Source organism: Plectrocnemia conspersa, unplaced genomic scaffold, assembly GCF_051122295.1.
Source record: "Plectrocnemia conspersa isolate PC_06_02 unplaced genomic scaffold, ASM5112229v1 ptg000013l, whole genome shotgun sequence".
Classification (NCBI taxonomy): Eukaryota; Metazoa; Arthropoda; class Insecta; order Trichoptera; family Polycentropodidae; genus Plectrocnemia; species Plectrocnemia conspersa.
The window spans coordinates 13,423,918-13,449,065 of record NW_028277177.1 but is presented as its reverse complement, the minus strand read 5'-3'; the positions used below and the strand labels follow the sequence as shown (position 1 = coordinate 13,449,065).

Here is a 25,148-nt window from a genome sequence, read left to right as displayed (position 1 = left end):
TAAAATTGCTAAATATGAATTATATAATAATCTAAAATATTGTTAAACACATAAGACACGCCTGGTATGTTAAAGCTGTAAATATACAAATACAAAAAGATATTTTAATAATAATATTTAATCTACCACGAATAGACCTAAAATATATATAGTATGGTATCTTTTTCAAAACGAACTATTAAAATAATTGATATACATATATCGCAATTTTCTATTGAAAATATAAAATATTGTGCATTATAAAATAACATAGAGCACTTTCCACCACAGTCAAATTATTAATTCAAGTAAACCACGATGTTAGCAAACACGTAGAAACATTCTTCCAGAGATCATTATGTGCGTGGGAAACTGTGATTTATTAATGAGTCACGGAAGACACGTGAAGCGGTTAAATTATGTAACGCTTCTGCGTTAGTTTACTTTAAGTAACCGTTAATAAATAATTTAGAAGGCACAGGACAAACGCAAGTGCGTAGATACACTAACAAATGGCTTGGCGATTAGAATTTAAGGTCAAATGAATATCTATACGAATGGGTGTTATATAATAGGCCACCGACAAGCCCTTGTCTCTCATACTATTCTCCGGTGCGAAAGATGCTGTTGACAGCATCCGCCTGTCACTCCCCTTACAAATTACGGCTAATTTATATATAAGGATTTGAATCGTTTAAGTTGGCAACCCTTTGCTTGATTCTGATTGCTTCGCCAGAAGGCCTAGTTCGGATACCACCCAACGAAATGTTACTACTGAACGCCTGGGAAATGCCATCTGTTCTGATACATGACGTGTATTAATGCTTCGGAGCTTAAAAGCGTTGAACGTGTAATTTATTAATTGCTTAATTGTGTCACTTTATTTTTTTTAATGTGAGGGCTACTTTTAAATCTTTTACCGAGCAAGGAGAATTTATCACAGAAAAATAGGAAAATGTTTTAATATAAACGTAGACTAAAATGGTAAAAAATGACACGGTAAGTACTATTTGATGAATTTTTTTTTGAGTATATGTATTCAAAGATGCTTACAATGAAATTACAAAGGTTATTTAAAAAGTTAATATAAAAGGCAAGTTCAAATAAAAGCGATTTTTATGCGTAACTTGTTTAAAACTAATCTGTCAACTTCTACAACCTGTCAAATGCGAGATTTATTCAGTGAACATAATTTTTGAATGAAATTCTATTGTTGTGATAAGTTTTCTAATGTACCAAAAAATTATAGATCTCTTTGAATTTAATTTACATTCATAGTGAAGTAATTTTAATTGATTCAGGATCAATAATTAAACAAAACTTGAACACGAAGGCATTGAATATTACACAATTTTACATTCAGGAAGGGAATATGTAGTTGAAAGGAGATAGAAGTGTATCTATGCTAAAAAATTACTCTTTAGAAACAGCAACACAACATTTGGTGTAAACCTATCTATCTGTTACATATGTAGACCTATGACCTATTAAAAAGTATAAATTAAAGAGCAGAAGTGGCCAGAATGTAGACCACTTTTGACTTTTTAAATTCCATTTTCCGCTACGAAAAATTAAAAACTCAAAAATATTACTCTTTGTAGTTTTAATTAATATTATTTACAATAAAAACCTTTAATTTTATTTATTAATTTAAGAAAATATTTAAATGACTTTTATAAAACTAAAACTTTTTAAATTCAAAATTATTCTAATTGCGACTACAGCAATCTTTTAATTTGCTCTCAGATTTTATTGTTAAAGCTTCATCATGTTAATTCCAATTTAATTGCCGAATTATTAGTTTATTTATTAATAATCCCTAATTGTATCACTACGATCGAATTTTAAGGTAACGCAATTAACATTTCTATCGGAGTAAAATACTAATAATACCGAATCAAAGGATGCGAAGTTATCATCAAATAAAATATATTGCGAATCAATTAAATCATTTTGTAGTTTGTCCTTTAAAGCTTTTTTTAATATAATAATAAAAGTAAGTTTAAAAAAATATATATTTGCTTCGTGATTTTTTTGTAGTTTTGTAAGTATTTTAAGGCAATCAAAAAGCAAGAATTAATGACGAAGAAAATATTAAAGCTAATGAGCGAAATAATTAGAATTGTATTATATAATAATAATAAAACTAAATTCTCTTATAAGAAAATTAAGAAACAAAAAATAGGTTAGCTAAAAATTTACAACAAAACACTACAAAAATAACTTAAAAAATTGACACTACTGAAAGACACAAAAGAAAACCCCTATTTTAGGACCATAGAGAAGGTATTACTAATGAGAATAAACTTGACTGTACATATTAAAGTCTGAGGTATAATATAAAATAAATATACAAAAAAAAATTGTATAATATTTCTGTGTTTTCCGGATTGTCATCTATATACTTTCTATAGTTTAATTTTCGATACAAAACTCATTCCACCCTCACTCAACACATTAATAAATTTTCTTTTACCTGTATATACTCTTAAACAAAATTATGTAGCCTTACTTAAGCAAAAGCAAAGACATACAGAAATATTAATGAGCAACCTTTTTAAGATCTATTATGAAAAAGGTTTAAAACACGATTTTTATTTTAAAAGCCACGTTTATATTCCACCAACCTAATAAATATATTGACAAGCTTTCGTACATCGTTCAGTTTAATAATACAGTCAGCGTTGCTCGCGCTTTACGGCAGTAGGTTAAAGCACCGTGGGACAAATCGTAAAACAAAACAGTTGAATAATGTATAAATGGCAAACCGCCTCCCACCAGCATCCCCTAGGCTTATTCATTAGCGATGAATTAAAGCCGGTCCGATCCGGCCCTGGCGGCGCGGCGCTGCTCGAACGTGAGGCCGCGAATGAATAAAAGAAACGCTCGGCTGATATGAAAAAAAGCAATTTATGTCGCGCAATCATTTTTATCCCTTTTCGCACGCCCGGGCGCCGGACAGGGCTCCTTATTCATGCGGGCCAGATCCTGCGGGGTGGATAAAAACAACCCCCGAGGAAATGACCCGCAATTTTTGATTTATTACCGCCAGAGACCAACACACGTGTGCTATCATTAAATTGCATATATATTTTATTGCATGATTTAATACTTACAAAAAAATATGCTTATATTTTTTTACATATCTAATAAATGCCGAAACATTATGATTTAAGTTTACACAGATTATTAGACTCCAAGATAATTAAAAAAATCGTTAATGAATACGGTACATATAAACGACGACTGTCCGGAAAATTTAAGTGTCGCATTGCAAGTCCATTAAAAACCGCTTTAATATAGTTTTTACCCAAGTCACCATAAACAGTGAGTAGAAGGTTAAAATATTTACAACTTTAATGTTGCAAATATCTAAATAAATCGTTGCCCATTGAATAAAAAGTACTAAAAAAGGTTCGGTAACAACCAGGTTAAATATTTTAGGTTCCTCGCTTGAATCTTACTTTAAGATATGTTCGAACTAATTCTCATTTGTATAATTTAATATAAAGAATTTAATTTTGGATTGATGTCGTTTTGACAATGTTTTTGAGACCCTTATTGAGTTGAATATAATATTAAATATGATAATGTAGGCGTTATAGTCTGACATTGCATGTTTTTTTTTAATTTGATCAAAATATATTTATTTAACAAATAAACATACATATAAAAAATGTGTGGGTTTATCAGTATAATTTAAAAATAATATTATGATATTGCTGAATTGATGTGCGTATTACAAAACAATATCAATAAAGCGCCCATCGTAAACATTAATAAAAATCAGAAGCGTAAAAAATAATGAAAATATATGAGGTGATCATACAATATGAGCTTGACAGAGAAAAGCCACGAAAGCTCGACGAATGGTCGTGAGAAACATCTGTGCACATTTCTGGATATATCGAATATATTCTGACGTTTTTTATATTGTTTGTATATTATGAAAATAATACGAAAATGCTTTGGATTATTTTATATGAAATATAATACTGTTTTATATTAAAATTATATGATTTCATTATGATTGAGTGTTAGATTTCCAATTTTAAATGCTGTTATCAAAGTTGTTGATTGTTAAAAAATATAATAAAACATCTATACAAAACATAAATAAAACTACAGTCTTTTCGTATGTTTACATTCAATACTAACAGTGGCTAAACTTTTATGTCCGGTGGGCGTCTCGCACCTCAAATTAGTCAACCAGTAATGGAACTATAATTTTCGCTCCATCTCATAAATTAGCAAAAAAATACAATATAGTTTATTTTTTGTGCTCAAGACATATGCAAATTTTAAATAAAAAAAAACATTTATATAAAAGCTTGCGATGTGCTTATGTAAATTAACTTTGTAAGCTTGTTCAAACCACTGTAAGGAATACAATTAAAAAAAATTTAAATTATTCGAAAACATCATGGACTAGATTTTATTATCACGACTTTGATAAAAAATTTTGTAACAAAGAATTGCTATTTATATTAAAATTTCATATTCAACCAAGTCTACTAAAAGAGGTATACTGCGATGCAAATTTTGTTACCATTGCAATATTGAGCTGGTCAAAGTATCTTTACATTCAAATTTTTTGATAATATTGTAACGTTTCACTTTCATAAAAAGGCTTCATTCTTGATTGAGTGTCAATTTTCTTAATGCGCCCTCACAATACGCCCTTTGACGATGCCCCTCCCGTAACTTTAACCCCCGGGTGTCTCGTGACAGCGCGACGATCGCGGACGGTTGACTTATGTCCGATGACTGTGAAGAATGGTTTGCAATTAAGTCATCCTCGGCCACAAAGGGCAGCGCAAAATTTATTGCTTTTGTCGATTAATCCCTTTGCGCCCGTGTGAGCGTGAACGAGGATAACACCTTCAGAACCAATCACGATTTATTATGGAGCTTTTGTCGGAAACTTTGCTCGTTCGCTCTTTTGTATGTTTATTATTCAATGGTGAACTATGATCCTTTGCTACGTATTAGCGTATCGCCTGTCAAAACAGACTTACAACATAAACATAAATATGAGCAGCAAGATTTTTGGTAAAGGAATATGTTGAACTGATAATATTGGGTAACCTATAAAGATCGTACTGCTTTCGTTTAATGCAATTAGACTTGTGTGTGCATTTATATATTATATAATATAGCACAGATATGCACAGGTTCATTATAGAACGCTTTCTCTTGGCAATGTTTATTGGTAAGTGATTTTTCACTTTTTTATTATTCCAATTTAATTGAGTGTAAAACTCGTATCAAAGACGTAAAATTATGTCATAAAATATTCATAGCATATAAATAGCTTAAATCAATTTATTCTTGTAATGAATCACTTGAATGTGCATCATGTTAAAAATGCCTTATTGTAAAATACTATTAAAAAGCTGTGCTAATGTGTCTAACATTCATGGACACATAAAAACAAACTTAAAAGGGTTAAAGTAATTTTGATATCGTGTTAAGACGTTATTTTAACAAGAGATCTCCATGCTAGACACTGTCATTAGAATTTGATATTTACACGACACATGTACGATTATATACCGACCATAATCACCAACGCATTACTTTACTAATAACACCGTCAATCTTATATAATATCATACATTGCTTAAAATCCCTGGCAAGATAGATTATATAACACCTCGATAAAAATCTCTATTTAATGGCTTTTACTAATTATACAAAATATTTAATGTATGCTTATTATTTGTCTATTTTACCAATATGTGAAAAACAACAAAACTTTGACTCACTAGCCTATTATCTTCATTTGGAAAACTATTTAAAAAAATATATTATCGCGCTTAAAAGAATCTCTGAGAAGTCAAATTATAATCGAGAAATTTGGGTTTCGCTAATTTTAACATAAAAAAGTACAAGATTAAAAATGCTAGACATAGAAAATGTATTCGGCACCGTTTGACACGACCCAGTCCTTGATTATCTAAAACATATTATACGATCATACATGAAGGTGAAAGCTGTTATTTTGCTTAATAATAAACATTTGATGTCGCGTAAAACTCCAACTGGGTTTCCGCAGGGTTGTTTGCTAAGGCCGTTCCCCTTCATTCTAGGTAATTATGCCTTTTTTATTTAAAAAATACTGATTTATTTATGTACGTCTTGACTAATTTTTTTAGTCTTAAACCAATTGCAATTAAGTTACAAAAATCTTCACAAAACATACATAATTTTTTTACTAAATATAAAATTTAAATAAAACTAAAGCTCAATTTTTTACAATATACAGATAAGTCTTGCCTCCACCTCTTAAAAGTGAACATGGAAACTGCATTGAATGGAGGGTGGGCGTCAATATCTATATATTTGAAATATATTCATCAGAAATCTAAGCTCAAATTCACTAAGCTTATCGAGAAACTTAGACCTAAGACAGAAAAAGCGTATTAACAAGAACAATAGCCAATTAGATCAATAATAACATATGCTTATACATACGTGGATTAACACTAGTAATTTATTTTTTTCTCAACTCCAAGTAATTCAAGAATATAATATATACCATTCTTTTATAATTACATTTGAAAACTTTATAGTAGATTTTTAATACTAAAAATTAAATAACATTAACATAAATATATCGAAAATACCATAATAAATAACTAATCTCTAAAATTGGTAGCAACGACAAGACTAATCATAAATTGAATTATAAACTTAAAATGCCTAAAAACATTTTTCTTGGGAGGCATAAATTTAATCTTTAGTAGCTTCAGTTCTTTAGTTAACTCTTTGAGCGGTACCGCCGTAAATGTACGACGGTCGATCTATCACTGTTTTGAGGTAACCCAGATAAACATTTACATATTATTAAATTTTTAAAGCATTATATGTATTTTATATTTTATAAATTTGATTTAACGTAAATGATTTTCATTGTAAATAAAATCGAGAAATTGCGGAGTACGGAATAAATAAACATTACAAAAAATATTTTACATTAATTTTATAAGAAATATTGAGAGCTTCTGAAATGATATAAAAAAAATCCATAAAAGCAGAATAGTATATATAAAAAAATATGTAAAATAAATTAACGATATTTAATAATAGAAAAGTTTTGAAAGAAATTATTAATTTAATCAAAACAATAAAACGTTGAAAATCGTTAATTTTTTCGATAATTTACTATAAATGCAATATAAAATAATAATAAATAAATAACAACAGAAGTATTTATGGAAAAATACGTAAGATTTACTTCTTCCCATAAGCATACTAACAAATTTATATAAATTAACTCACTACTTAAAAGGATAAGTAAATATCATAGTTATTAATACAATACAATAGTCTATTTTATTTATATAATTTATCTTGTTAACTAAAATATGGTTATTATCAAGCAATTTTTACTTAATTTTAATGTTTTGTGTGGATACCATTCTTGATACTCGGGTTAAAATCTTTGACCAAAAATAATCATTCCAAAAATAATCAGTCCCAAATATTCTTATTCATAAAGATTTAAAAATTTAAATTAAAGAAGTGGAAATTTTAAGACAGAAATACAAGAAAACAATAGAGCAAGATCCCAACAAATTTGCCAATAAATTGATTACGGAAGATTAACTGGAAGATCAAACAAAAAAAAATTGATTTAGAGTTGTTCTGATAAATTGCTGATGGGCACTCGCGTGAGATTTATTAATAAAAGTTTTGTTGAATGTCAGCATAAAAGAAAAGATTGCAAAAAAATATCTCACACTTCAAAGACGATTCATTGCCAGAATGTATGATTTATTTAAGGTGAACTAATATTTTTAATTATCATTTTATCGACAAATGTTTACGACTTAGATGTACGCTAAGCAACTGAAACGTAAGAACAACCCTTATTTTAAAAACAGCTAGGGCTAGTAAATACTTCATTAGGTAAGACACATGTTGCATATTCCCTTGACATTTCTTTAACATACTTTATACATTCACACGAGAAACAGACAATTTTAAAATCAAGATTAAACACAACATTTAATAAAAAAAAACTGCCGTTTATACAAAAACTACTGACTAGATTTATAGATTATGAAAGTGATTATTTTAATGAATAACTTTTTATATAAATCTCTGTCATTGTTTGATTTTTAATATAAAATAAACATACTAACTTTTTATTACTTGATATAATATGTGTTGTTATGTGTGCAAATATTTTCTGGTTTATAAAACATAGATTGGTTTACGGACATTTTCATTTTGACAACACGAATTTATTTTCGCTAAAATAATATAGATAAGCTACACAACATAACCGCTACGCACTATTTGATAGATATCGAAAGTAATGACAGCGTTATTTTTTATATAAAATATTAATACGTCTGTTATCTAAACATTGAAAGATAAACAAATATTTTATGTTTTTGTGAATTATAATAGTGGTAATTGTGATTGTTTTTATAAAAGAATATATTTTTCAACAATTAAGATTTATATATAATTTATAAACTATCTGTATCATTAGTTTTTTAGTCAAATTATTTTTCTATTATATTTTAGGTTTCATTAATCACTTTTAATTGGCTACTAAAACATTCAAAATTTTATTTGAAATTAAACTATGAAAGTATCTAATTTTTATTATAGTGAATATTTAAAAAATATTAATAATATTCAGAGATTAATATTGAAAAAATAAGAAGTAAAATTTGGTATAAATATAGGTACAAAAATATCTATATTTATTTATCTCAGAATCTCAACGGTAATTAGTTTTCACTGAATTAAGAAGTCAACCATTCCCATTAAATTGTCTGAGTATGTACAGTGATTCGAGACGTAGTAATTTAAATTCACGCTGCAAGATTGCTGCATTACCAAAAACCTCACTAATGGTCGCCGACGACGTAGCGTCACGAAGCTCTGCTCGCAAAAGCTCTATCGGCGTGAAATATGCGTAGCGTTGGTGGAAATTCTCTTCAAGAATTTTCATAGATCACATTTAATTAACATTAATTCCATTAAGTAAAAACCCCAGTGGCGCAACGTATTCTGAGTAATTGGGCGACTTCATAAAATGTCATTCCCCGTCACTCTCCCACCGGCCGCAGTATCTACACTTTCGAGTTTCGGCCTACCCTCTCTCTCTATATATATATATATTTATATATATATAATAACTTCAAAGATGAAATCTGCACCGTAACAAATTGCTCAAAATTAAGCGGGGCAGACTTTGTATCACGAGCCGGAGGCCCGCGCCGAATATCTATGGCAATTACGAGATATCATATTAGCAATGTTTGCCCTTAGAAAGGTCCTTTGTAAATAATCACTAAAATGCCGTTGTCGATTATCAATGAAATTGTTTAATTAGCGTTCAAAAACAACAAAGTAAAATGAATGAAATAAAAGTTAATCAATTAAGGAGCTTCATTTGATAGAGATAAATATACTGTATACCATATACATAATAATTTTAAAATAAAATAATATTTATTATATGACTCATATTTAAAGAAAAAAATATTTAAGGAATATCCGTATGAATAAAATATAGAAGCAATGTAAGTATATTATAATATAGTCACTATTAAAATTTTGTGCGAAATAAATATTTACCACTGTGATTTTAATTATTAGATATATAACTTTTTTCAATAACATATTTTCTTTTTAAAATAGCAAATATAAATAAATGATTTTAAAGTGTATATTCAAATTTGATATATCACCTTCATTATACGAGGCATGTTCCTAAGATTATATAGATTACAAAATATTGCATATTTTTTATTCACTTTAAATATGCTAATAATTAACATTAAATAATTACCTTATGGTTGTTACAAATTGAAATTACACAAATCTCCTTAATAATTCGTATAATATTTATGATCTAGTACAAGAAGCGGCTTAAGAACTACGCAATACAAAAGGCACCATATTCGGTGAACCGACAGGGGGTATGTATTTAAGCCAATTTAGCTTGCAAATCCTCACGAGATTCGGCTCGCAACAGCAAACAGATTTTAAAGTGTTGTTTGAATATAAACCGGAAAACAATGAAGTTTAAACCGAGTTAAAGTTCCAGCGGTACACGCAACATCTGGGCGTTTTTGTGGCAAGTAGTACGCAAAAGGGGTTAGCGTTTTGAGGGTCAACCCTCGCCAAAGCTAAATCACTCTACGACGCAGACATAACCGTATATTGAGCCAACACAAAAACTCGTGCACTTCTGAAATAGGCGTCCTGTGTGTGGAAATTGCGTTTAGTTGTAATTTGCCCTTTTTCGCCGAGTAATAAATGTGTTGGGGTCCGCTACTGAGTGCATTTTGCCCAGGATCAGATAAATTACTGCTAATATACACCCCTGCCGAACTATCGCCATTACGATATGTTATTTATGTGTATTTATTTATTTATTTAAATTCAATTAAGACTATTGTAACCTAATAGGTTACCCCAATGCGTCACGATGGTCTAAAACAATAATTGTATTATTTCAATACACAAAAAAATGTATATAAAAAAATAATACATATAAAAAAGCAAACAAAAAATAATAATATATCAAAATTAAACGATACGAACTGAACCAACTCCTCGTAGCTGACATTAAACAGGTCAATGTGTCATGCCAGCGCATTAAGGAGCCGGATAGCCACAGATATAAGCAAAACTAATGAAAAAGTTAATTATTCAAAATCTACACAGCTTCCAAACGACCATCCGCATACATTCCGATCGCTCACGCATTTCACCTCATTCGTAATTATGATATTTTTATTTATATTTAACTTTATCATTAGTGCCGAGTGATAATTACCTTTTATATTCACATCTGTTTATATCTTCAATTAATGTTATATATAACAATTGTTTATACCTTCAATTAATATTTCATACTTAATATATTTAATTAATGTTTTAAAAATCATTTATGGTAAATTTGAAGTATAATAATTCATAATTAAATTTACCTCTCTAAAATTTTCCAAACACAAAACAGTAAGAGCAGAAAGAGTAAGAAATATTCGTAAAGCAACATCGATATAAAGATATGATTAAATTAACCTACAGCTTGTAGAATACAAAGTGGAGTTTCAGTTTCAATTAAATTATATTATTGTCGAGGATTCTAATTTAAAGCTTCAAATTGAACATATTTAAATAAATACTATACTTAACTATTACATTTATAATGGCAAACACGCAGTAAATTTGTAATGTAAATTATTATTCGACTGTAATTTATTAACTCCTCTCTACCGTTGATCCTGAATAATTAAACTTAATGATGTTTAAGAGATCAAGGTTCATAATAACAATCCTAGTATTTGTCGAATGTCAAATATAGAATAAGTGAAGTGATTTAATTTACTAGTACTATAATACTACATATATATTGAAACGATACTGGCATGCGCGGTGTTAGAGTGAAATTCTCTGGCCCACGCATCACACCTAATCTTTTTTGGTAAAACGGCATTGCACCGGTTTCGTAATCCCCCTACTTCCTATATATATAAATCCGTGTGATTTTTGCCTCCTCCCGTAATATTTGAGTTATACTTCTATGATTTACCTCACAAGTAAAGACATTTTTAATCAATATAATCTTCATGACTTTCCTTTATGTTTTAAACAATCCTATAAATATTAATATAATTTATACACTAATATAGTGGAATTAATCAGTTATCAAAAACAGAATAACAAAATAAAACAAGAGCAAAAATAATTGCTATTATTTATTTATAAAAAAGCTTTATGGTAAAAGTATGTGTATAGAAAAAATACTTTCATAAAAAACGCAATAATTGTGAAATGGTGCATTTAAAGCAGAAGAACAGAATTTAATAATTCATAATTATTGTTGGTAATTATTAACTTATGAAAACTTCTTTTCAACAACAAGAAGTACTTTGCTTTACTCAGATTTCACACAATAGTGCCATATTCGAGGACGCTACGAACTAGCGTATCGTACAGAATTCAAATCGCAAATAAATTATTAAAGTGATAAGTAAGTCGCGAAATCTTCGCATATTTAATTAGCATAATAGGGCTAACAATGTTGAGAGTTAGTTTGCATTGTGTTAATTCACTCAGATTTATAGATTTCAAAGGAAATATTGGTTAACTAGTTGCTTTTTCTTCGTCCAATATCTTATCAATAAATTTATTTCAACCGAAATATTCTCTAGAATTAATGAATTGATTTCACCTGGAATAATAAATATATATACATATATAATAATAGCTAATAAATTTTCTGATTTAAGAGATGGTGTCAGTTGCAACGCGTTCAAGCTTTAACCGTTCATCATTTTCAGTCGACATTCGAATTAATCAGATTATTATATAAGTATTTAAATATATATTAATCATTTTATCTGTTTTTACTATCTAAATAAATAGCAACCAATTGTGGTTAAATACTATTATTTAATTATTTCATTTTCAATTAAATAGACAGGTTTTGAAAAATCCCATTCACCCTTACGAATTGCACTTCCCATGTAAAAATAATAAATAACGATATGTTATCTAAATACATATAAAAAAGAGCTTAAGAATAAGGAATACTTGCGCTTTTTATTATGAAAGTCGATAAAATAACATTTACTTTTACTGAATTTCCAAGAAAATTGACAAAGTAAAAAATAAAAAATAAGGCTGTAAAAAACAGTATTATTCTTGAATTTAATAGATAGGCAAGTCGGGAAAAAAATATTTTTGTAACAATAAAATACACAGTGAGCTCACAGAGCATTTATGAAAAATATTAAGTTATAAAATTACTGCAATAAGTAAATGTGCAAGGGGTCTTTATGTTACGAAACAGGTGCATTTAATATCGTTTAAGCTTTCATAAGAAAAGTGTCGCTTTTTACGCGTTATAATATAATATATAATATTTTATTACAAAGATAAACTTTATAACTATCGTTTTGTGTATATTATTTTATATGTACATTTATGCATTAAAGCCAACCGTGATAACGGCAACAAGACCAAAGTTTGATATCTGCTATGGCCGCAGAAGGGTTTAAATTTTCTACCCCATTACGATGCACGCGTAATATACGCGCACACGCGAACTAGATATCATAGTAAAGTGTAAATAACAAAAGGTTATCTTTGACGAGGGGGGCTATATTGTGCGGTTTACGACCTTCACGCGCCACTTCCTCATTTTCATCATCTCTACATTACACTCCACCGTGTGAGCATAATGTCGTTCTACCTCGACGCGCTTTACTGCTATAATTAAGGATTTTAAATTAAAGGTATAACCGACGAGTGCTTGCTGGGATTTAATATTTCAATGTTTCATTGCAGCGGCAGTAGTATTAAACGCGAATGAACTTTGGGAGTCGTGAAACTGGCGAATTACGGTCAACGCTTACCTTAGATTACGTACCCATCAAATAATAGGGCGAACCGGAGGTAAACGGACAACTTTGAGTATTTTCTAAGATGTATACACACCTAAGGGTCTAATAAGAGATGTGCGTAATTGAAACGTAACAGTAAAGGGTTTCGATTAATTTAAACTGTTTATTATATAAATCAAGTGTTATTTACTTTCCACCAAAGTGATTAAAATTAAAATTTCAAAATTAGTTTTTAATTATTAATAGTAGGCTATTGCTTAAATTAATTGATGGTATTATTAATAATGATTTAGTTGTATTAAGAATAATACAAATAATATTAAAATAGTAAAATTTAAAAAACGACATTTATTTTGGAATTATCTAATATAAACGCATATGAAATATTAATATAAAGTAACCTATTGTACATTTTTGTTTTAGTATATATCTTAATATTACTCCAACTACATTACTAGCATGGAAGGAACATGAAATTTATATTTCCAGCTAGTCTTATAATCATATTTCGGTAGGAGGTCCTTTTGCGTCATAAGAAGGATGATAAATTAAACTGAGTTTTACATATGTATGTCCATCAACGTCATTTGTTATTAGAGACGAGTAGAACTAGTTTATGAAAATAAAACCTGACTTTATATGTTTTTCAGGTTTCTTTATACCTGAACTTCTGAAAAATAGATTACTAATTCAAGATATCATTATTATGACTTATTTGTATAGCTATTAACTTAAAGTTTTACCATTTATATATTATAATTAACAAATATAAATTGTATTTTCGGATTTAATTTATATTTATGATTATAGCACAATAATTGATGATCAAATATAAAAACTAAAGCAAGTGATACGATGACCTTTTTTAAAGGATCCTATATAAATCCAAATTAGAGACCAAAATTCAAACAAATATGTTTTATGAACCAACTCTCGAGAGAAATCGCCATATGACAACAACGAAGAGGTAGAAATCTATGCCAGTCGTTCAAAAACGTGAAAATAGACGCTTACGAGACTTCCAAAGACGTAACTACAAAATAAATATTATTAAATTTAGTAAAAATATCAATAATTAAATTATCATCCTAGTCCACATACATAACACTAAGATTTATACGTTGATTTTATAAGAAATTGTCTATTGTTCAAATAAAATAGTACTAAGCTTGCTTCACTTTTTTAGTATTTAAAAAAATCAGGTACCCAAGAATTCCCAGGAATAACGCAAAAGTATGACCCGTGTATGCCTGCCGAGAGGGGGAGAGGGAACAAATTCCTGGGGCCCGTTCTCCTTGAGAGGCCCAACATCGTAGCTAGAATGTATATATTAAAAAAAAGTAAAAACCGACCTTAAATAATGAATCTGAACTAAAGCACAGCTGCCCTTTTTATAAATAAAAAATAAAAGAAGCGGAACATTGCCTTCAAAAACACCCACTTTCTAGGTAATATCACAATAAACATTATGATTCAAAGATATCAATAATTTGACAACTGGATTTATTGCAGCAAAATAAATAAATAATACATTACGTTTCATATGGTTATTCTTAAAGAAAAACTAGAAAAACAGTCTCGAATCTATCCCGACAATATTTTTTTAAATATTTCATTTCAGTAAAATTATATTGAAATACATTTTCACTAGCAAATATATTTTTACCAGTAAAAATATAAATTATCTGGCAGGTGACATTATATGATTTCAACCTTTCTATATGTAGTAAAATATAATATATATTTACATACTTATCATTATTTATTTACATCCGATGAATAATTTTTTTAGTAAAGTTATATTTTCACTAGTGAAGTTCAAATATTTTTACACCAGTAGATATATATTTCTACTAACGAAAATATAATTTAACTTATAGGCGCTAACATGCTGTTCTAAAATGTCTATGAAGCTCAATTTGACAGTTGCAAAACGTCCATTTTTTGTTCAAACCCAAACCTAAGCTAATGAAAAGTCTAAAACTAATTATAGTTTTAGGTCAATGTCAAAATACAAACTAAGCCAACTTATCTCTATGGGGAAAATAATCAGAAGAATAAGTACAGACAGACATCGCATCTCACATATTTTCCCCTAGTTTGGCTTCATTTAGATATTACTCTTAACTTATTATCTTTAACTTAAAAAAGACAAGAAAAAAATTTCAAGACATTTTTCTAAAACAAGTATGTCAAGTTTAAGTTATTACCAAATTCACGTTAGGGTATTTATAAATTTTAAAAATAAACAAAAATAATATTAAACTTAAGTCATAAAAAATCATTGATTTTCTTATACTCACCAATGATTAAAACTGAATTAATTGTGAACACAGAGTGCCTTATAAAATAAAAGACTTATTTATATATCTAAAGCTTTATTTATAAATAAGTTAAGACCGAGGCATCTATCAAAATCTTAATAATTATATTTTAATAATCAATCAGGTAACAGAAAACTCATTACTAGACATCTAAAAATAACTAATAGCCTGTTAAGTACCCTTGTATTATGATATAAATATATTACTTATATTATCACACGATACTGTATAAAACATTTTGTTACAAAATAAAACGCCTATCATCATACAGATAGGCTTATTAACAAAAATGTCTCTCTTTCGAAACTTAATATGGACTTATCGCATTTCTTTTCAGTGATGCTCTTCTTGAAAAGAAAGCAAATTTTAAAGGTATCTCTTTACAGCACCCTCTGAGGAACAATTCCTTATTAAAACTTTCACTTTATTAAAAAAGTCTCGCTTTACGAATATCAAATAAATACGGGAACTTAAACGAGACGATGATAATTTAAATTGTATACATTTTTAATACAATGTTGCTAATATTTCATACTTAGAGTTGACGTACTAACTATATATTTTTTAATTATTAAAAAATGACAGTATATTAGGTTTGAATTTATTTTATAGTCTTTATGCATAAAATACTGATTTTTTTCATTGATTGTATTTCTGTTTATGGCACTATTTAGTGAAACTTTACTGAAATAGAGTAGAATCTCGGATAGAGTAACTTGATTTAAGAGTATTTTACAATACATAAGCATTTTCTTAAGGTAGATAGGTCAATCATAAATAAAATGTTTTGTGTCTTTGCTTTTTAAATATTTACAACACGACTTTCCAGAAACATTTGGTTAGATAAACTAGCATTTCGAATAAGATAAGACCTACGTTAATCATTATAAAACATGAGTCTTGTAATTATAGGTATTACAGTAATTAAGTCATATGATAATAATCTAAATTAAATGAACGAATCATATTTATTAAGTCCACGTTTTGTTACTAGTAAGAAAGCCTGAAGTTTCATATTCACTTATTGTACACAACGCAATGGTTTTCCAGCCCTTAATTATCATAATCAGATCGTATGAATGTGCGGCGTCAGATTGCTCAACATATATCTCATATCGTGCAAATCTTGTTCCTGTATGGGTGCACAGTCGTAAAAGCTGCTTATACAAGAGTCATCTTATCAGGTTTTATGCGACCGTTTGAATGACTGGTCCGGTCCCTGTTGTATCTCAAGTGAGCAGTTTCGTAAACAAAAGGAGGCAGTTTCGTCTTGAGCTCTTCTATCCTCTCGCTCTCGGAGGATCTTCGGTCGTTTCGCACCCCTGGTGCTGGGGGGTGGGTTTGTGACAAAAATACAAACTGCGTATGATTGCGACTAATGGTATCAATAAAGCCTGGGTTGCAACATCCGCAGGGTTAAACGAATCCACAAGCGCGAAACTCGTTGGCGAGAAGGGAATTAAGATAAGATTTTTTATGTGCTAGAGACTAGCTCGAGTGCTTGTCTGAGTGCCGTAAGCAAATTAGGCAAATTTAATGGTTTGCTTAAGCCGCCGCACAGTGGTCGCAACTGTGACATCTTTAAGATACATAGCTATATTTATATATAAAAATGTATAATAATTATTATTATAACTGCTTTTTTATTAAAATTACGGATGCAAACTTAATTTAAAAAGGAAATGAATTTATTTCGTTGGTGTGGAACATTAAACATTCCGGGTTTGTAAAAATAAACACACGTTCCTTATTCCACGGTGAAAGCGAAAAATCAATAATATTAGAGTGCAATGCTGCTTTTCTGATTAAGAAATAGGGTACATCTGTGTCTTATAGATTCTAAAAATTTAATCCTGGGTAAAAATATATATGATATAATAAGCATTTTTTTTAAACATGTGTTGCGATATTGACTTTAGTTTGGCGTTTGACAGTTTGTCGAAGATCTCCCACAAAGTGTCATAATCGTGTAAAATATAACGTTGATCAGGAATCAATGACATCCAAACAGTGTCATTGATTCTTAATCAACGCTATGAACATTTGGCGGACAGATGGTGACGGGTAGCAATTAGACACAGATTGGGCTGCTGCAGTATCATTTATTGAATAATATATGGGTTAGTTGCATGTTATATTTTATATGTATATGGCGGTAAATGTGACTGACGGGCGAGGCTCCGCCGAACGCCCAACTCCTCTCGCGGTCCGCCAAAGAATGTTTTGCAGTGTTACTAGAGTGCCGCCTAGTTTTGGTTATAATAAAACAAATAAATGGATCCCTACAAACAAAGCACCTGAATTGTGGTGACAGTTCAATGTGGCAATTAATTAAATTTAATTAAAGCTAGTAGGAATTCTGGTGCATATATTTATCAATATGCCTTTTATCTTGAGCTAAAGAACAATTTTTATATAGAAATCAGAGTTATAGGTATTTTGCACGCAGTTATGGATAACATCATAGGACAAGCTCACAATTGTGAATATTAAAATAAAGGTCATTTAAAAGATAATAAATTATATGTAGAAATTATGATAAATTGATTAATACTTTCAATATTTATTATTTAAATTGTAGAAAAAAACACGTACATTTGGTCCACTGACAATTACCTCAGAAATAAGTTTTATATTATTTTGTAAACTAAATTTATTGTCCTACTATTTACAAATAAGCAAACTCATGTTGTAAGAAAAACTGTAGGGCTTATTAATTTAACCCCTCCTCAATTCACGATTGGAGGGATTAACTTATACTATTATTCATAAAAAAGCCAGTCAGGCTTATGATAATGCATTTTAACCGTTTAATATAAATTGATTTCTTTGTTAAAATGCGACACAACAGGGAGAAATCATTTAAATGCTTAAATCACAAGGTACACGCTATAAATCAGATAAGATTAAAATATTCATCGCGTTGAGAACAAAAAACCCGAGCATTTAGGTTTATCCTCAAAATTGTTAGTTAATAATAATTAAAAAGGAGAGAAAAACAAAAACCATTGAATATAAATACTGAAACGCAAGCAACCAGGAATCACTACCTCTCAGATACCTCTCCGAGTTCAAAGCATCAGATCTTCAAGAGCCCCTTAATTTCAGAACAGCATAGATCGCAAAAGCCACCGTTTGTAAATGACGCAGTTATAGATATTCTGGCCGGTTATCAAAACGGTCAGATTCTAGTCCCAAACCATCTGTCAAAATACGAAAAAGTGGTCGCAGTTAAGACACCATTCAAGGCAGGTAAAGTACGAGGGTAGGTAGTCAATAAGCCCTTAGAAAATCTAAGAGATGGCGCTAGTAATAGCAAAACAAGTTTATTTTTTAAAAGTAACACAGCGTTTAAAACTGTTGATCTTTGGGTGAATGAGTTTAAATGTGGTCGTACATCCACAAGTGATGAACATTATTCGGGACGTCCACTTGAGGTGACTACGCCGGAAATGATCGACAAAATCCACGATATGGTCTTGAGTGATGGATGAGTCAAAGTGCGCAAACTTGTTGAGGCCACAGGCAAATCACATGTCTCAGTGGTTTCAATTTTGTACGAAAAGTTGGGTGTGAAAAATATATCGGCAATATGGGTAGCGCGTTTGCCCACAGTGCAGGTTTGGCGCTTTTCCGTCGCAATCCTAACAAGTGTCTGCATTGATACATAACCGTTGATAAAACATGGATTTACCACTACACTCCATAGACATAGACATAGAGTACAAATAGTGGGTTTCTGGAAACAGTCCGGTTCCAAAGAAGGCGAAGACGGTAAATCGACCGACAATGTGGTATTCATGGTTTTTTGGGATTTATGCGGAATCATCCACATTGACTACTCAAATAAAAACAACGATAAATGGAGAGTACAATGCGTTGTTCTTAAATCGGTTGGGTGAAAAAAATCAGGAAAATACGCTCACATTTGGCCAATAAAAAGGTGCTCTTTAATCAAGGTAGTGCACGGGTAAGGCGAAAATGTAAGAATTACGCTTCAAATCCACTGTATTTACCAGATTTGGCTTCCATCTACTTTTTCCTGTTCCAAACATAAAGAAATGACTCCCTGGACAAAGATTCACGTAGAGCGAGAAAGTCACCGCCGTAACAATAAGCCTATTTTGAGAGCCTTCCGGAATCTAATTTTTTTTTTGGATGACTTGAAAAATTTGAATAACTTTAGGCGAAGTGTATCGAGCTAAAAGGAGACTGTTGAGAAGTAAAAATGAATCGACCCAAAATAATGTGTTTTTCTATTGTTTTGTAAGGATTTATTGACCTACCCTCGTTGTTCCACCACCACATCTTCAGTCTTAACCGATTGGGCCACAAAAAAGCCTGCACTACGGAGAAGACCTGCGCAACCAAACTCCCAAATCAGAAACTACGACTTCGCAGGGAGCCCATTACCCATTCAATCATTGCTGTCTCTTTTCCATCATAAACGCTACGACTCTGTAAAGGAGCCCGTGGAACTACGCCATGGAAACAAGGCCTCCAGAGAAACTGCTTTCTCTAGAAAGGGGCTGCGCTACAATATCTTAAAAATGTAATTTAAGATAAATATGCACTTAAGCTAGCTTGGATTGTGTCTTAATCGACAAAACACGTGAGATATCACTAACAAATTACTGTTTCCAATTATTGTAATATTATATTTTTATTTAGTTCTTACCATACGTTGCTTTTTTGTTTCGTTAACGGTTGATATGAATTCTGAAATTCATAATGAAATAAAAATACGCTCACTCGAATAAATTTCACGCAACAACGTGTTTCATATTGCACGCTTTGAATGAAAACGGCAATAAAAGGACGCGCGACCAGAGAAAAAATATTTATTTAGGTCCTTAAAAACGGAAAAGCTCTGACAAATTTATCACGGGGTTATAGTTCAAAATTCGTCGGAATCCAGCGTGATTTAAATAATTCTCATTAAAAAGGGCCTGTTTGGGCGACATTATTCACGGAACATAAATTAATAATGAAAAAAAAACTAAACAGGAGCTTTTCTACGGTATGAGTATTTTCGCTTTAAAGCGCTCGGGGATGTAGCGACGCCGACGTAATAATTATGCAAATTTAGCAAACAGCAGAATGCTCACAGTCCAATCGCCGGTTCTTTGCGGAACGCTACGGAGTATGAGTTTGGAATGTGCTTACATTACATCCCCTACGGAGGATAACCTCTAAACCGGGATTTGCCGAGCGAACTTTTTAAGGGCTAACCGTAGGAAATTTCGTAATCTTTTCAACGACTGAAAAAATATTGCGGGGTAGTCCAATGACGGACTTAACAACGCTTATTATCAATTTTGGCTTTGAGATTTTAAATTGAAAAAATGGTAGTATAAAATATAATGAAATTACATAAATGTAAAAATCTATGAATAATTAACATGTTTTTTTTTCTATAGTGTTAAAAATGGTTACTTTAAGACACACATTGCATTGAAAATATAAAGTACAACACGGACAGATTTTAGTTTGGGTTTTAATTATAAAATTCAAAAGACTTATAAAATGCCAACAGTATATTTTCGAAACTTTAATTTTAATACTAAAATTAAGTGAAAACTTGCTAGTGACACTACTTGTGAAGACCTATCTATATTGTAGTTAATGTATGCTTCATAAGGTTTCTACTTTTTTCGAAAAAGCTTTGGCAAATTTACGACATATCTAGAGCTTTTCTTATGTATTATTATTACATACTTTCTCTTCAGGCGCTTCGTGGTTTCGATTTTAATCAATTCAGTCTGCATTTCATATCTTATCTCAAAGCTCATATTTTATATTTTATTTATTTTAATATTGATGGCCTACTGTGTATATACAAAATACTAAGAATCATATTGAACGTCATGTCGTGGTTAATCTCAAACCAACCCCGACAGGATGTTTAATATAAATCTCAGTATTTTGTTATGTAATATTCCGTTAACTTTAATATTGGCGTTGCCGTCCAAATCCCATACATTAATATTAGCTTCAACGTGTATGAATATAGCTAACTTTCAAGTATTATCTACACTTTATCCCAATAGTTTGCCTTTCATTAAATCCATATGTGTTTTCTCCATATCAATCAATCTTTTGTACATGTTGTTTAATAATATGCTCTCTGCACAATAATGGCTGTGTTCGTTTCAATTGTATATTTGATATATACAGCCGAAACTACTTTTGCAACTTTTACTGATGACACTATTATTATTGCATTTTACTAAAACTTAAATGCGGAAAAATACATATATTTTTTCTACAAAAATATTTTATAATATGTATTTGTTCTAAAGATTTTTTTTTTATAATTAATTTGAAAAGATTTGTTATTCATATAGTATAAATTAATTTAAAAAATCGATATTACATTTATGTACAATAAAAAGTTTAAATTTTGATCCCAGTGTCACTTATTTTATTTACTAAGCGATGAATTTTTGTCTGAAGGGGCAAATTTTATTACAAATAAAGTCGCAAATTACTAAAAAAATATTATATTTTTTCATAAAAATCGTTTAAGCATATCTCGAAAAATATGTATATTACCATATCCAGTCGACCTTTGTAAAACCCTTACATTTGTTATCCTTAACGCGGAGTCCGCACAATTCGACCACCATTGCAATAATTCTCCAACACCAAAACACCTGATAAATAAAGCCAGTAAAGGTGCATGCGTGCGTCTAGAGTAGAGGGTTCTCGAGAAAAATGACTCGTGATCTGTCCACGAAGGCTGTGAATAAAACCCGACCCGTGTAAGCCGAGATAAGGCATGGCATGATGGAAAGGGGACGAAGAGAAGAATCTGGGTCGAGATGCTTGCTACGTCGTTAGCCCCCGCGTGGAGGGCACTCGTTCGTAGTTGTCTGCCAACTCGGGCAACAACTTCAAGAGGACGATGGCCTTCTGAAATTCAATCTCGTCCCCCCGCTCATTTCCAGATGAATGACGAAATAATGATCTCGCTTTTCATGGCACATCAACGCACCAGGCGCTGAAAAGGATAATTCGGATGCTGTGTTTTCAGCCAAATATAATAAATAGGGATTGGTCGACTTGTGCTGTAAATAAGACAGGGTAATGATGGACAGAATATATTTTTAAATATTAAGGCTCCGTGATTTCGCCTAAGTGAATAAATACGGATTGAAAGTTTTGTGATAAACTTTAATAATTATATTTTATGGTCACGCAAGCATCTCTACTTGATATTTTATGTACTTAGGTATATCAAGACTATTTTTATTGTAATATCCACGATATTTAGTGTAAATTGCGTTTAATTGATAACTTTATTAAAATTATAAAACACGGCTTACTTTTAATTAATTTAAATTAAAATAGGAAACATTTAGTTATCTAGCATTATTTTTGTATCAGTTCATCTACGTCCCTTTATTTTAGGACAGAAAAAGCAGCAAAAAAATGTGTCTGTGTAATATTATATGTTGATTGGTAATATTATTTTTTTGCACACAAAAGCAGATTCTTTAAAATAACATTGATATTAAGTCCCCGGAACTAAAAAATAAATTGGGAATTATTAAGTATTTTGATAAAAATAAAACACAAAAACAAGTTACAGATTATTAATAAAAGACAAAATCCAGAAGAACTTGCTGCTGAATATTAATTCTATGATAATGGCAATTTTAAACTTATGAATAAGAAAAAATAACATATCATTAGAATATTGCAGAGAATTTTAATTACGTATATTTATGTGAATAATATTTATAGAGGAACATATTTTTACCAGAGTTTATTTTTTATTTTTGTATCGGTTATATACCTTGATTTACGCCATATATCATACCTTGGAACCTATCTTCCACACAAAACTAGTGATAGGTATATATTAAAATATTTTTAATAACATTAAAGTTTGTAATAATAATAATCTTGAATTATTTAAAGTTATTAAAAATACTTTCGTTTATGTAATATTTTTACAATTTTATACTTATGATAATTTAACCCATCTAAAAAGTGGAGATAAATTTGTAGTAAAAAATATACAGTGTAATAGGCATATAAAAATTAAAAAATATTATTACTCAAAACTCCTCGAGTTATGTGATCCATCATTATGAGCATTAAAAATGCCCTTACATAGATACTTAATTTTTAATTGGCTATCAAAAAAATGTTAATCTTAACCCACTTCATTTTTGCGGTTAAAGAGTACTTTAGACTAGAGGCATGTTGTTTGACCTACTTTCAAATTTTCAAAATGAAATGCCGTCAAAGATTCAACTTTATACTAAATGCACAACAACTCTACAATTAAACTGAATTTGTTTTTATTTTATTGACCCAAATCCAACGAAATGTGTGAATATATGGGTTTTAATTAAGCTATCAATGTATACTATGTATTAGTGATGGCAGCCGGTCAAAAGAACGTGCGTCAAATAAGCGCCGTCATATGAGCGCTGCATTATAAGCATGCATTATATTATTCAATATTTGTCTTGTTGTCAACCGCTCATTTTAATAGTGCGAGCGAAATGGCGATCTCTGCTTGCATCTCGCTCTTTTTTTCCGTCATACTAAATTTTCTAATCTTTTTATTTCCTAACAAACACACAATATTAAGTAAGAATTATGCATAATTGAAGCATATAATCCCGTTTCATCCTATATCATAAAAATATAGATACAAAATCATTTTAGAGCAATCATTTATACCGTAAAACTGTCTAAGCGTTTTGCGGTCTTAATACCGCTTGGTCCGGCCATATTCCGATGAAAAATTTTACAATAAACTTACACTCGTAAATTTAAGATTATTGACTTATTTGTATAAGTTTAGAATTCAATATTACTAAACTGTGTTTACCAGAAGCTTTTTTACCATTAATAAATTGAAATTGGCAAAATTAGCTCCAACACAAAGCCAATAAATGCATTGAATGTTTTGAGTGCAACGCTTTGAATACGATGTTGAGTTACTAGCACAAAGGGTTAACTATATGACACAAAAAATTCCAAAGACATTACCTTGTCAACAGCATGATGCCTAGAATTGTAAATATCCTCGCGGGCCTCGCGCTTTCGACGTCAATCGGCGTCGATTCGCATCGGTTGCACGCTGTGGAAAAACACTGGTGCAACGGTGCCTTGCATAGCAACAATAGTATAAACACTAATTTGAATTATACACTGCTTAATTCTAACACATACACTAAATTACACTATCACTTTATAATTAAAAACATCGAAACGGATATTATTATAAAAAAATATGAACGAGAACACTTATTCGAGAAAAATGTGACAAAACAATTTATTCGCCCGTTCACGACCATGGTCGCATAGCTACTGGTATTTTTTTTAAATATTTCTAGATGCATCCAGACAATTCAAGGTTATGCTTCATTAAAAATAACAAATGTCATTCACCTCTTTGTCTATTTTTAAAATATTTATCTCTAATTCGAATTATTTT

The 25,148-nt window shown here is 30.2% G+C and overlaps 1 protein-coding gene across 1 annotated transcript in view; it reads right to left on the bottom strand.

Annotated features, from left to right (window-relative positions):
* The window catches only part of LOC148227338 (estradiol 17-beta-dehydrogenase 11-like), a 243,294-nt gene extending 218,565 nt beyond the window's left edge, over positions 1-24,729 (bottom strand). The window contains exon 1 of the mRNA XM_088202449.1: positions 24,701-24,729. Within this exon, the coding sequence (XP_088058575.1) occupies positions 24,701-24,714 (14 nt within the window). The 5' untranslated portion in view covers positions 24,715-24,729. The remainder of the gene's footprint in view (positions 1-24,700) is intronic.
* Between the last annotated feature and the right edge of the window lie 419 nt (positions 24,730-25,148).